The 15291-nt window shown below is 35.3% G+C and overlaps 2 protein-coding genes across 2 annotated transcripts; both read left to right on the top strand.

Moving 5' to 3' along the window:
* Window positions 1–2154: 2154 nt before the first annotated feature.
* s100a11 (S100 calcium binding protein A11) lies at window positions 2155–4602 on the top strand. The gene is made up of 3 exons (XM_016523090.1): window positions 2155–2190; window positions 2610–2765; window positions 4331–4602. Exons 2-3 carry the CDS (start codon window positions 2637–2639, stop codon window positions 4457–4459), a joined length of 258 nt encoding a protein of 85 aa, XP_016378576.1. The 5' UTR covers window positions 2155–2190; window positions 2610–2636; the 3' UTR covers window positions 4460–4602.
* A 1924-nt stretch (window positions 4603–6526) lies between these two features.
* Window positions 6527–13664, top strand: LOC107716592 (cytochrome c1-like). The gene is made up of 3 exons (XM_016523086.1): window positions 6527–6663; window positions 12782–12914; window positions 13267–13664. The coding sequence occupies exons 2-3, from the start codon at window positions 12795–12797 to the stop codon at window positions 13654–13656; spliced, it is 510 nt and encodes a 169-aa protein (XP_016378572.1). The 5' UTR covers window positions 6527–6663; window positions 12782–12794; the 3' UTR covers window positions 13657–13664.
* Window positions 13665–15291: the final 1627 nt, after the last annotated feature.

Here is a 15291-nt window from a genome sequence, read left to right on the forward strand (position 1 = left end):
AGATAGTGTCAATGGTCCATTTGAGAGATAGGTGGCGGTAATGCACTTATAAGTCTGTGCCTTTCGCGCCTGCTGTTGAGAACGTGCTCAGGATGCAGTCAGGACAGTTCGGACATTGCGGTGAATCAGAGGTAAAAAACTATATAAATACTGTTCAGTTTCTTGCACAGACCGATCGTTTTGTGTCTTTACACATCAATGTATCGTCACGAGCCGCAGGGTTTAATTTGGTTTTGTTTGTGTATGTTTTTTTGACTCTCACAGCTGTGATTTCCATTCACTTCCATTATATGACTGACAGACTGCAACTGTGTTAAAAATCTTCGTTTGTGTTCTACTGAAGAAACAAAGTCACCTACATCTCGGATGCCCTGGGGGTAAGCAGATAAACATCAAATTTTCATTTTTGGGTGAACTATCCCTTTAACACTAAACTGGGTAAGTGCAATGAGATCGGTAGAGAATGCCCCTTTATAAGTTGTCTGAACAACCAAAATTGACTTAAAAATGATGTAGAATGTCAGGACTTTTATTTTAGCTGATTTTTTATTTATTTTTTATTATTAAAATCCTGGTTTCTTTGCACCTACCCCATGATTTGCTTACTAAGCTGATGTCAGACTGGTTTCTTTTTAAGTTTTGTTTTTGCCAGAGGTTTTAGAGGTCATTGTAAGCTTTCTTTTTTTCCGGTTTCTACCCCAACTCAAGTTCTGCTCACACTTAATGTAAAGGAAAAAAAGTAAAATCTTTGAATGCTTTTTTTTTATTTCTAGGAATTTGATATGTTAGCTTATGTGCCTTTACTAGTGAGCACAGAATGCTGGTACTGAAATCAACTCAAAACCACAATGAATGAAAATAGAGAAAGTTTCAATAATGGTTTTGTTTGCACTGTGGTGATGTGGACATTTATTTATATCCTCTTTCTATCTTAGGAAAACAGCCATTGTAGTGAATCATCAAGATCATTTGATTATAGCGGTGTTATTGTTTTGTTGCATTCTTCTGAGATGAAAACCATTGAATTTAGCCCTTTTCTTGTCTAATTTGTAAATACGAAGAAAAGGATATTTAATGGAACTCATAATTTAAGTTATAATATGGCACAATGATATTTAATATGAAAGAAAATGTAATACCGTTTAAAAAAAAAAAAGGTATACAAGACCAAATGCCACAATGTATCAATATGAACAATTTTTGATGATTAATAAAATGATGTACCATTGCCATGAGAATTATTGAGATTTCTTTTACAACTAACAAATCAGAAATGGGTGTTACCTTCAGGATGTCTGGTCTAATTTATTTTACCTTTAAAAATACCTCTACTTTAAAAAAAAATTGTTTTATATTCTGTATAAAAGTACATTCGGTTCTGACCTCTAAAACTGATCTGTAGGAGACAAATTTAAGTTATAATATGGCACAATGATATTTAATATAAAAATACCGTTTAAAAAAAAAAGGTATACAAGACCAAATGCCACAATGTATCAATATGAACAATTTTTGATGATTAATAAAATGATGTACCATTGCCATGAGAATTATTGAGATTTCTTTTACAACTAACAAATCAGAAATGGGTGTTACCTTCAGGATGTCTGGTCTAATTTATTTTACCTTTAAAAATACCTCTACTTTAAAAAATTTTTGTTTTATATTCTGTATAAAAGCACATTCGGTTCTGACCTCTAAAACTGATCTGTAGGAGACATATTAGTGAGGTCTTTTGTATTTGTTCCAGCATGTCAGTTGATGCTGAGTAAGTTTTGACAGAGTTATCAGATGAAGTTTCCCTGATGACAGATGTTTGGATTGACAACATTTAGGAAACCTGATATGTGTAGAGTAATCAACCTTCATGTGTTAGGGTATGCTTTGAAATAATCACAAATATAAATAGAACTCTTTCTCAGTACCATAAACCACAATGCCATTAATCTGTCGGATATAAACCGTATTTTGTCATCTGGATTACTATACATGCATTGTGTGTGAAAGAGAGCCTAAACTACTTTGCTATGGAAACACTGAAGCAAGAGATAAGAACATCCTGACATGTGAAATGGAGCAGTGGGTGTGATTCTGGTTTTCCGCTGAGTTTGACGGTCAGATGAAGAGAATATAAAGTGAGATGTGGTCATTTACTCACCACAACAGTCAGAACATCATTCCTTGGCTCAGGTAAGCCTATCATATTTTTCTGTTTTCTATTGAATCCCATTTTTGGTTTGCATTGCATATACCTTCTTGCCCTTAAAAGTGTTAGTTCAGCCAAAAATGAACATTCTGTCAGTTTTTACTTATTCTCTTGCTCACCTTTCTGGCATCTAACAAAAAATTATTGGAGCATCCTCTGTTTTTTTTCCATACAATGACAATAAATGGTGACCACGTGTTCTTGGTCCTCATCCACTTTCACTGTATGGAAAAAGAAGCTTGGACAGTCTGCTAAATATCTCCAAGTTATATGGATTTAAAGCATGGTGATTATGAGTAAATGGTTCTGAATCTTTATTTCTGAGTGATATATTTTTATACCACAAAATGGGTATTTGATAACTGAAAAGGACTAACCTGTCAAGTACTTTTTTGTTTTCTAGCCACCTAACTATCCTACTCCTAAAGTCATGGAATCTGCCATTAACGTGCTCGTTTCCCAGTTCAAGACTTACGCAGGGAAGGATGGCTCTGCAAACACTCTGAGCAAAGAAGAGTTTCAGAGCTTGGTCACATCCCAGTTACCAAACTTTGTAAAGGTAAGCCTTTTGAGTTATTACAGTATATCCTATAGAATTTGTCAGCTTCATATCTATATATTCCTCAATTCAGGTCTACATACTTAAATATGTTTCCATTTAGAACCCATTTAGTTAAGAAAATCATCTGCTTTAAAAAAAATAATGATTCAGTACAATGATCTTAAAGAACTATAATTTAATATTAAGAACTTTTAAAAAAAATCTCCACAGAACCATAAAACCAACTCAAAAATGGTTCTTAATAAGAAGAGACATGTCTGCTGAATCTCAGGTGCTGCAAAGAACCTTTATTTTGAAGGGCTTTCAGCTACAATAAAATGGTTCTTACAACATGCTAAATTGTAATATAGAATTTACTATAGAAAATGTTTAATTACATTTTTCAACCTGTGACCTTAAATAACAATATTTAGAAAATTGAAGATTGTTTAAACCTATAGAATTTGTCAGCTTCATATCTATATATTCCTCAATTCAGGTCTACATACTTAAATATGTTTCCATTTAGAACCCATTTAGTTAAGAAAATCATCTGCTTTAAAAAAAACAATGATTCAGTACAATGATCTTAAAGAACTATAATTTAATATTAAGAACTTTTAAAAAAAAATCTCCACAGAACCATAAAACCAACTCAAAAATGGTTCTTAATAAGAAGAGACATGTCTGCTGAATCTCAGGTGCTGCAAAGAACCTTTATTTTGAAGGGCTTTCAGCTACAATAAAATGGTTCTTACAACATGCTAAATTGTAATATAGAATTTACTATAGAAAATGTTTAATTACATTTTTCAACCTGTGACCTTAAATAACAATATTTAGAAAATTGAAGATTGTTTAAATAAATAAATAAAATAAATAATGGCCTTATTTCCAGTGCTTAACTGGTATTCTGTGGTCTAAGAAAAATTTACCAAAATGGATAAGAATGCTGAATTTTACTATAGAATTTTCATAGAATTATTTAACATATATATATTTTTTTAATTTAATGGACTTGTTTACCGTATTGGATTAATACTAATGCTGAATTTTACTATAAAATATTTTTTTAATCTGAGACCTCATTAATAATATAATATTTAGATATAAATAATGGCCTTATTTACAGTGTTTGTAGGCTAATCTGTGTTCTGAGAAGAATGAGCCCAAAAAGATAAGAGCACCATTTCAGAGGTCTGATGTAAGTTATTAGTTAACCACATCCCAGTCCTCTAAAGCATTCCTTGTGAGTCACGTGTTTGTGATTTTGTAGAGGAAATTACACAAATCCTTCCTATGCAAAAAACTCTAAAGTCAGAGACTGACCTTATACTGCTAGCAAGTGTGAAAACAAACTGGCTGCTTTCAGCATGTTTACATCCTAACCAGATCTCTAAGGCTGGATACAATAGAAAAATGCCACATCAGAGCATTTTCTGTTTGGCCCATCCAGAACAGGAACTCCCCCCAAACTAATAGGTCAGCGGAAAAGAATGCGCAGTACCAGTGACAACCACTAGATGGAGACGCTATCATTGCAAGTGCGTATAAATGCCTGTCCATCTTGTCTTCTCCCACAGAATGCCTCTGACCCAGCCACCATTGATCAGCTCATGAACTCATTGGATGCGAATAACGATGGAGAGCTGACGTTCCTGGAGTTCTGGCAGCTGATTGGCAGTGTGGCGAACCAGCATGGCGCCTTTTAGCCAATAAAGAAACCTGAAGTATTAGTCTACTTGAAGAAAATCACTTTAATTTTACCTTGTGACTTTCTGATGTAATTATAACATTGCGCAGTTAATGATTGTCCCAAGCAGGTGACGGCAAAATAAAAGACAGCATTGTTTAATTCTCCTGGTAATCTTGCCTTGCCTCTTTATTGACCATGTCATATAAGATTCTCTGCACACCCTCCAATCTCTCCCACTCTTTTGTGTAGACAATATAACGCATCTGATTTAATAGCATCATTTTATGGTAACCCAACACCACCCTGAGGCCCTCAACTATCCGATTGCACAACGGCTTAGTTTTAGATCTTAACAATTTCAGCTCCAGACAGCAGTCAGTTAAGAGACATCCTTATTGACACATTCAATCTCTCACACAATATAAAGTAGGTGCCGCCAGTTGCCTCGCATACAGGTGTGACTTGGGGGAAGGGTGTTGGTTTCTTTTGGATTATAAGGGAGATTTAGATCTTATTTGCATGTGCAAATATATCAAACTGAATACAAAATTTCTGAGAATTTTGAATTGCCTGAAGAGCGTTGGTTATCAGTGTTAAATCACCTGAAAAGATGCATTGAGATTTTAATTTTAAATTTAATCTAGAATTTTTTTAAACCCATCATACTGGTCTGATGAGGTGGCAACAGGGGCCGGAGAGTTTAAATCTTGCTGAGGTCACAGTTCCTGTGGGGTGCCTAAAAAACATTTTATGCAACAAAAATATAATATTTAAGATTAAGTCGTAAGTGAACTTTGTAGCATAATCAGAGCTGTGAGGCATGACCATAGTCCACACAAAGCGAAGCCAGTCAGTACAAACCACTTTACATAGGCGGTGCCTCTTGTAAACACAGATAATCATAGTAAAGCGCGGGCACTGAGATATGATTCATTAGTCTATATGTCTCCCCTGAGGCCTGTTAAAGGCTGTCTGAAGATTTATCACAACACAATGCATTCCTGTTAGCATGAATTCGGACTAAATTCATTCCTGGGGCGTTAAAAATAAATAAATAAAGAACTGTCTCAATATTGCATGTGTAGTGCCAGTGTCAGAATTTTACTTTTAAAAAATTAATAGGGGCCATTATTTGCCCCCTGGATTTTATTTTTATGATTTTTTTTTGTACATTTTTATCCTTGTTTTCTTACCAATATAAACATGAAGAGTGTCGTTTTTTATGACACTCTTAGGCTGATGATACACGAGGCAACTTTTTGAGCAATTTTGCTGGGCAACTTTTTTTTTTAACAACGTTGCCTGGGCACTTTCCCATTGTGAATGGGTAACAAATTTCTATCTGGATACTTTAGATCAGTTGTGGACCCTGTGTCTCACCTGGTTGCCCGTTGACGGCAACATTAGCCAAAGTTGCAGGCAACATTGCTCAAAAAGTTGCCCTGTGTATCATCAGCCTTATAGTTAATTAATTTAAAAAAGCAAGTTTATAATAGACCTAGCAATTATTTAGAAAACCAAAGAAGTAATTGTTCTCTCTATGTTTAGATTAAACAGCTCTTTAAAATGATGGAAGATTTTTTATCCAGCTAACCGTGTGTGTGTGTGTGTGTGTGTTTTAATTTATTTTATATTTTAGCTACCAGTTAGAAACCACCTTATATGTTTCAGAGTCGCCAAATTCATGACTTTATAAGACTAATTTAACATATATAAAATATTGTTACAGGTAAAGCAATAGGGCATTTTGCCCGGAGCCCTGCATGGTTAATTTCTGACACTCGTGCAAACATTTCACAGGTAAGGGTTAAAGTTTTCCCACTAAAGCTCCAGACAAAACTCACCGTCCACTGCAATGATTCCCAGCTGGATTTCTGGTGTGAAACTACCAGAAATCATACTGTTGATTTTACAGCAGTAGAAAACATTAGAAATATCACATCTGTGAATCATCTCAAAACTCAAATGTCCTGTTTAAAGTAGCCAAATAAGTTCGTCCCCTAGTTCCCCCCCTCCAGGTACACGCCCTTTCATTTGTCAGAGTCAGGGGCACAAAAACGTTAACGAAAAAAAAAAAATCACGGAAGAGATTCGGCAGCGGTTGGAGTCTGACAAGTTTTTTTTTCGTTTGAGGTAGGCGAGGGAAGAAAGGGGAAAGGAAAAAAAGAGGTTTTACTGCAGCTACTGCGAACTGTCAGTCCGTGCTGTCCCCATTTTAGGGTAAGTGCTCTAAAATCCGTTTCTTTCACCTTACAGGCTTATTTAAACACAAAACTTTGCAGTTTTGAAAATGTGAGAGTTTTCGTAGAGTGTCAACGCCACGTTTTAGGAACACCCTTCGACCATCCTCAGCCAGCTGGATCTGAAGACATCTGCCGTTTTCGCACACAGTTAAAGCGTCTTTATTATGAATATACGGAACTATATACAGATAAATACACTTCTGTGGTTTGACGTGTTGTTAATGGCGACGATTTATTAAGAGTGCACGCGCGAACAACGACAATGTCCTTGATGAAAATCTTATGCGGCTGTTTGTATTGCATTGATATTTTAAACTTCTTAATCTTAAATTGAATATAATCTTTAAAGATTATTGTGAAGTTATAGTTATTTTAAAAATATAAGTTGAATATAATCTTTTGTTGACGTTATTTTAAATACTAAAAAATTTAAATATAAAAACAAAAAACGACATATTAGGATAAAAAAATGCCAAATGTTTATTTTTAATATATTTCTAATATAATTATAGTAAACTTAAGTGTAGATGCTTGAAGATCATGACATTTTGAGTCTCCTCTGCCAACAGCTAATCAATTCCAAGTCAGAATAACACTTGTCAGAAAAGAGAGGCGTTTAACAAAAGCGTGTTTTCAAGGTGAAGAAAATAAGAACTACCTCGAGATTGTTCCCCACGAGTTTTTATGCACTGGCAAAGTTGTTCCTGTGTGAATTTTTAATGGCGCACACGAGCGGCGCATATCACGTTCGCCAGTTTGGAAACAATCTCTTTTGCGCATTGGAGAGAAACGGCAGAGTGGACGCTGTTAAACTGCATATGTCTGTGTCCCATTTTCCTTTTTTTGAGTTTGTGTGAGCGGATTTATTTATTCATTTCGCCCAGGAACAGTACAAGGTCATGTCTGTTTTGGAGAGAGTCATTTAAGTAATGGAAGATCTCTCTTCATTACTTATCATTAACCCATCCACGTGCTGTCTGTCTGAGGGAGTTTTGGGTTAAAGCTCGAGACTGTCTAGGGTGGCAAGCGCAGAATTGCCAGGTCAGGGGTCAAAGACGTCAATAATTCATATGACTTCACGACTGGCACTGGATAGGGTTGAGACCCAGGGTTGAAAGAGTCAACCGGATCAATGAACGGTGCCTATAGTCACTCAAAATATGATTGTGGAGACAAGGTGTGTAAGACTTGTGACAACAACACAGCATTGACTTCTACAGAGCAACGCCCCTTTGATCTAGGGCACATGTAGACATAGTTTGTCCTGTGGATAACGGCTGACTGTATCCGGACTGTACAGTAGGGGCTGTGTCTCAAACCTACAGTGTTGTGCCGCCTGCATAGATGTTCCCTTTCAGTTAGGATGCTATTTTCTGTGTACACAGGTGCTGGTGCAGTAAACTGTGAGTCTAGGTCTTAAAAGAGATCTTTTTATGATAATGCTGTCTAGGTAGGCAGCTCACTAGGTTTTAAGACACAGCCTAGAGAAAGTAACTTATATCATGTACTTCTGAAACTAGGCTAATCTTTTTTGACTTAAAAGTGTGTTTCGGTCATCTTTACTAGTTAAAAATATTATAGGTTACAACAACAAAAGTCATTTTTAAGGGTCAAATCAGGTCAAATAGAACCTAAAGGTAACAACTGTGTTTACACTTCAAAAAGAAAAACATTAAGATTTTCTCTTTGGTTGCATGAACCATATTTTTCACATTTAAAACTTGTTTTTCTTTAATGTCAAGTTTAAATATAATATTTGCCATTTTTTTTCTTTATAGCATTAGACACTTTTGTAGCTTATCAAAATTGGTTTCAAACAGCAATTTTGTTTAGTCAAAGACCATCTTATAAATGTTATCATAGACAGCATTTTTGGCATCATACACTCTTCAAAATAAAGGTTCTTTATTGGTGCCTATAGTCACTCAAAATATGATTGTGGAGACAAGGTGTGTAAGACTTGTGACAACAACACAGCATTGACTTCTACAGAGCAACGCCCCTTTGATCTAGGGCACATGTAGACATAGTTTGTCCTGTGGATAACGGCTGACTGTATCCGGACTGTACAGTAGGGGCTGTGTCTCAAACCTACAGTGTTGTGCCGCCTGCATAGATGTTCCCTTTCAGTTAGGATGCTATTTTCTGTGTACACAGGTGCTGGTGCAGTAAACTGTGAGTCTAGGTCTTAAAAGAGATCTTTTTATGATAATGCTGTCTAGGTAGGCAGCTCACTAGGTTTTAAGACACAGCCTAGAGAAAGTAACTTATATCATGTACTTCTGAAACTAGGCTAATCTTTTATGACTTAAAAGTGTGTTTCGGTCATCTTTACTAGTTAAAAATATTATAGGTTACAACAACAAAAGTAATTTTTAAGGGTCAAATCAGGTCAAATAGAACCTAAAGGTAACAACTGTGTTTACACTTCAAAAAGAAAAACATTAAGATTTTCTCTTTGGTTGCATGAACCATATTTTTCACATTTAAAACTTGTTTTTCTTTAATGTCAAGTTTAAATATAATATTTGCCATTTTTTTTCTTTATAGCATTAGACACTTTTGTAGCTTATCAAAATTGGTTTCAAACAGCAATTTTGTTTAGTCAAAGACCATCTTATAAATGTTATCATAGACAGCATTTTTGGCATCATACACTCTTCAAAATAAAGGTTCTTTATTGGTCTCTATGGTTCCATGAAGAAACTTTAACATCCATGGAACCTTTCCATTCCACAAAAGGTTTTTTATAATGGGGAAAAAAGGTTCTTCAGCTGATTAAAATGCTCTTCACAATAAGAAAAAAATGGTTCTTTTGAGAAACTAAACGTTCACCCAAAAATGGTTCTACTATGGCAGCGCTGCAAAAAAAAAACTTATTTTTAAGAGTTTATCGGTGCAGTGCGTGTCAAAACATGTCTGTGATGCCAAAAAATGAGGTCTAGAAAAGCGGTCTGCTGGGCTTTGAGACATAGTTATTGTTTTACCAGAATGAAGATGGTGTACGAGTATGTAGCATTCATATTTGGCAGCCTATAGGAAGTATAGTTTATTCCTGCATTGTGACATCATTAGCTGAGTGTCTGTGTGCCGAAGAAGTAGAAAACTATTTCCTGCATCATTCCACCTGACAGTATAGTGTAAAAGACTCCTTCTCACTTTCAAACACCCTATGAAACCGGAAACTTTAATATGCGTACTGCGTCATCTCTGTATCTCCTTCTCTCTCATTAAATTAGGCTAATGGTCATGTTTCTTAATTGCTTACTACCTGTCGATGTGGTTATTACTGCTGATAAGAGGAAACTCTGTGTGAATTTACGTCAGCTAATTTGGCAGCATCAGAAACCGTCTCGGATGACAAACGTAGCTACACAGATTTTGACCTGCAATAACAGCTCAGAGGGCTTCTTTGCTGACCGCTGGACGTCACTGTTTTTTTTACGTCTTTGTTTGTACAGCTATGCGAATGATAAGGTTTCAGTCCTCATCTAACGAGCAAGCCGTAACTTTCTGGTTAAGTTTGAATGACTTTGGTAAAGAGCAATGATTGGAATTCAAAGGATGACAAACCCTCAGAGTTGTGTCGCTCTGACACACTCGGGTCTGTTGTTCAAGATTTTATCAATGAAATGTACCTTTTTTTTGAATGCACACTAGAAAACACTGGTTCGGTTCTTAGATATAACAGGATAATTTAATATGTTTGGCATTTTTTGAGGTACTTGAATACCTACCCACTTACTTTTTAGCGTATTTATGAATATTTTGAATTAGCTTTTATTTTTATATTTTCAGTTTTAATTTACATTTTAAGTTTTATTTTTTTTAAATATTTATAATTTGAGTACTTTACTAGTTCAACTTAAACTTATTTATTTCAGTTAGTTGCCAAGGCAACATTTCAGATTTTTCAGCAAATATTTATTTAGTATTTAGAATATATTGAATTAGGTTTTATTTTCATATTTTCAGTTTTCAATTAAATTTTATTTGAGGTTTTAGTATTTTTTACGGTTTAGTATGGAGATTTTTTTATATTTCTATATGGCTTTAATTTATTTTTATTTTTATTTTTAGTCATTTTACTAGTTCAACTTCAACTTTTTTAATTTAGTTGCCAAGGCAACAATTCTAATTTTAACGTTTAAAAAAAAAATGTATCAAATATTTATAGCATTTATTAATAATTTGAATGAGCTTTTTTTTATATGTATTTTTATATTTACGTTTTCGTTTTAATTTCATTTCAACTTTTAAAAAAATATTTCTATGTTGCTTTAAATTTTATTTCTGCTTTATTTTAATTACCAAAAATTATATTTTTAATAGTTTAGTTAACAACAACAAAACTGCTTCTGATATCTTAAAGAGGTCATATGATGCTTTTTAAAAGATCATTATTTTGTGTATTTGGTGTAACAGAATATGTTGACATGCTTTAATGTTCAAAAAACACATTATTTTTCAAATACTGTACATTATTGTAGGTCCTCTATGCCCTGCCTCTCTCAAACGCTTCGTTTTCTACAAAGTCCCTCCTTCCGACAAGCGCAGTCTGCTCTGATTGGCCAACTGACCCAGTGCATTGTGATTGGCCAAACACCACAAGCACGCGTCGCAACTTCAGGGATCTTATCTATGCACAATCCAGCTTGTAACACTCCAAAAGAAAGGAAAACTTGAAATCGCATCATATGACCCCTTTAACTTATTGTTGATGCCGCATATATTAAACACACATTTTTATGCACGTTTTCGGAAATTACTTTTCTTTTCTTTTTTTCAAAATCTGATCGCTGCATCTTCATGCCGAACATAGCTGAGTGATGACCTTTCGCACCTCATCAAAGAATCTGAGAAATGCCATTCACTAATGAGGCAAGGTGATTGGCTATGGGCATTTCCTTCAAAACTTTGACCAAGCAGTAAAAAATTGTGTAGCGGAATGCATGAGACAGTGAACGTGTACCTGCATTGGTGAAATCTTACACGTGACAAAGGAGAAGCAATGCTGGTCAAGAAAGAAAGGGAAAAGCAGGACTTCTTTACATTGAAAGAGGTGCGAAGAGCACGAGGAACAAACTACAGAACCAAAAAAAGAATGAGTGAGGAAAGAAGGGATGTTTGAGCTGTTGGTAATCCCTTGAGAAACATGAAGCCGCTGTGCGGTTTGGTCATCGGTAGATCAGATGGCCTATCAAAGATCAGGACAGCCACTGGCGTCTTGCCTCTTTCCTCTCTCTTCCCTTATCTGCAATTGATTGTCAGTTATAACCCCCAAGATTTCCATTCTCCACACCCTAGTAGACTTTCCTGTACACTTAGTAAATGGACTATAGTGTTGGCCCTACCCTTTATGAGGAAATGTCACCTTAGTTCTTCTTAGGGTTAGGGTTTGTTTAAACTATTAAACTTAAATCAGACTTTTGATTTTCGCCTGGCAAATGAGAAACCAAGTGAAAGGGATTTATTTATTTATGCTTTTATTTTTGCATTTATTGATTGAATGATTGTCATTTCCCTTATTTAGATTACTATTATCAAAGCTAGCTTACCTTTACTCTTTAAAAAAACAAATATATTAATAACTGTTAAATGTACACTACTGTTTAAGAGTTTGGGGTCAGTAAGATTTTATTTGAAAAAGAAATGAATCATTTTTATTCAGCAATGAATAAAATGAAAAATACTAGCCAAGGACATTTATAATGTTTCTTGAGCACCAAATCCGCATATGATTTCTGAACGATCGTGTGACAATAACTGCAGCCTCGGTGAGCATAAGAAACTTCTTTCAAAAATAATAAAAATCCTACTGACCTTCTGAACGCTAGTGTAATTTTTAGAAACTAAATATTTCTAATTTTGAATATTCCCTTTGAATTTTCATAATGTGCATTATAATGTTGTGATGCCTAAATTCACTTGTAGCCTTTAAAATTATTGTTAGTTTTTAGTGTTTTATCTATAATTTATTGCAACAAAATAGTGTAGAATTTTAATATTGGTCATTTATCATCCATCAGCTATCATTTTAATATCCGTGCAACCCAAATGTCAGTTGTGTAATAAATGTTTTCATCTTCTTGTAGAGCGAAAGCAAAGATGGAGGCAGCAATTAAAACCGTGGTGAGTGTCTACCTGAAGTCATCCAAGGGCAAGGAAAACCTCGGAGGGAAGGAGTTCCAGAGCCTCGTGAAGAACCAGCTGAAAAACATTCTGACGGTTAGAAGCTGCATTCAGTTTTGTTAAATCTAGCAACACTTTGTTTGATATTCATTCATCATTCATTGTTCCTTATTATCTGGACTTTGATGAGCTGAGCAGAAACCACAAACTTGTGTCCAAATAGTCATTTACCATGAAGGCATTCTTTGCTGTGTTATTTGCTCCAGTGCCACATTAAATAACATGTTTGTGCTTCGGACATGAATGATAACTCAAATCGTGCACTTTCTTGTGGAGAAGTGTGTTATTAATCTTCTGCGGTTTATTCCATTAAAATGTGAAATGACAATTAATACAAGCTGCAAACTTGCTTCATCAGTGATTAACATCTGAGGAACTTTGTGTTTAGGGCTCAGAGGACAATGAGGCAGTCAAAAACATGCGTCAACAGCTTGACAACAACCAGGATGGGAAGGTCAGCTTCCAGGAGTATATGAATCTGATTGGCTATCTGGCGCAGGCTGTCAGCGAACAGCGTTGTTTGGAAAACGAAACACAGCCAGAGAGCTCAACCCAGGAGACGCAGGCTGAGGCGGCAGCCAATGCACAGGCAGAGCCGCCGAAGGCAGAGCCACAGGAGGCAAAGGAGGTGGAGAAAGAAGACGAGCCAGTGGCCGAGGAGGCAGCGGCCGAAGAGCAGAAGCCAGAGGAAGAGAAAAAAACAGATGTGGAACAGGAAGGGGCGAAAGTTGAAGAGAATAAAGCTGAAGAGGAGAATAAAACAGAGGAAGCATCGTAGGAGCTCCAGGAAGTCAAATGCTTCTGTGTTTGTTTTGTTCGTCATTTTCATTATTGTGATGTTTTAATACATATATATATATATATATATATATATATAAAACCTGGCCAATATACTACACATTTTATTACTGCAAAGAGCCGTAGCCCTCTTATTACAGTTTTTTTCAGTGGCTAGGACACATTTCTCAATACTTTTCAAAACTCTTCACACTGTTCTCCTCACCAACTTTCAGCTTGGCACAGCAGTAAATTTCACATCCAAAATGCATTAAAAACACTTAATATCATAACACTAGTGAAGGTTGTTACCCAACACACACCCTTTAGGGCTTTTCACATTTGAAATAGTTACCGTTCTTATTTGCAGTGTCATTGAATGTGTCACCTGTTCACATAACAGCTCTGGCATTAGGCGCCCTCGTATTATTATTGCAGCCAGTACATTTTCTCAATGGACTTTTCGGTGGACTATACCGGGTTAAAAATGCCGTTAATCCCCTTCTACATTACAAGTGTAAAGCGTACCATTGCCCAGGGTTAAAAACGAGGTTTAAAACAATGATAACCCGAGGTTAAGCACAGAGTGGAAAAACCCTTTGTCACTCATAAAACAACGACCTAAAAACACCAAGAGATGTAGCTTTTTTTTTTTTTTTGCGGTGAAAGTTGAAGAGAATAAAGCTGAAGAGGAGAATAAAACAGAGGAAGCATCGTAGGAGCTCCAGGAAGTCAAATGCTTCTGTGTTTGTTTTGTTCGTCATTTTCATTATTGTGATGTTTTAATACATATATATATATATATATATATATATCACAAAATTCTAAGTTTTGTAGATGATAATGAAAGGAAAGACTTACACCTGTGTAGGTGTTCAGCTACATGTTATTGTTTTGATAGTGTCGTTTAGATTTGGAATATATTTAAATATAGTATTACTGTAGAAGTGTAGCTAAATTGCTGTTAAGTTTTGAACTCAATTTTAAAAGTTTTGAATAAAGTATGTTAATGTGCCAATTGACCTGTAGATAGATTGAATTTTGATGGTGATTGTGTTTGCGTGAGAAAATAATTAACATAATTTGAGAAATGTTTAGTCATTAAATGCATTTTGTGCCAAAGCAATGGAAAATAGGAGGCTGCTGTTTAGTATGTGAAGAGTTTTGAAAAAGTGACCTGATATTGAGAAATGGGTCCTAGTGATTGTAAAAAAAAAAAACTGTAATACTAATTTCTGTTTGTATGCACATCAATCCATGCCTGTGATTAATTTTTGTACTAATAGTGTATCATAGAAATTGTCAATAGCCACAAATGTGACAAATGGCCAAAGAGGTGCAATAACTAATCACTATGTCCTTTTGTTTGAGCCAGATTTGTTGTAAGGGTACTGCAACCACTGTGTCCCCTCACCAATATCTCCACAAAACATCCGTGAATGAAGAATAGACACCGTTTTTTATTGAATAAATGTTGAAAAAGACACAGATATCCTTTTTAAGTGTCCATTATGTTTACCTTTTGTTTGTGCCACCTTCTAAGGACAGGGTTACTATTTGACTACGGTGCTGGTCGTAAATGTACTATGTATTTTCCAGTGTTGCAGAAGCATAAAAAGAGCAAGTTTTTCACCTC

The sequence above is a fragment of the Sinocyclocheilus rhinocerous genome, unplaced genomic scaffold (genome assembly GCF_001515625.1).
Source record: "Sinocyclocheilus rhinocerous isolate Xijiao unplaced genomic scaffold, SAMN03320098_v1.1 scaffold1682, whole genome shotgun sequence".
NCBI lineage: Eukaryota > Metazoa > Chordata > Actinopteri > Cypriniformes > Cyprinidae > Sinocyclocheilus > Sinocyclocheilus rhinocerous.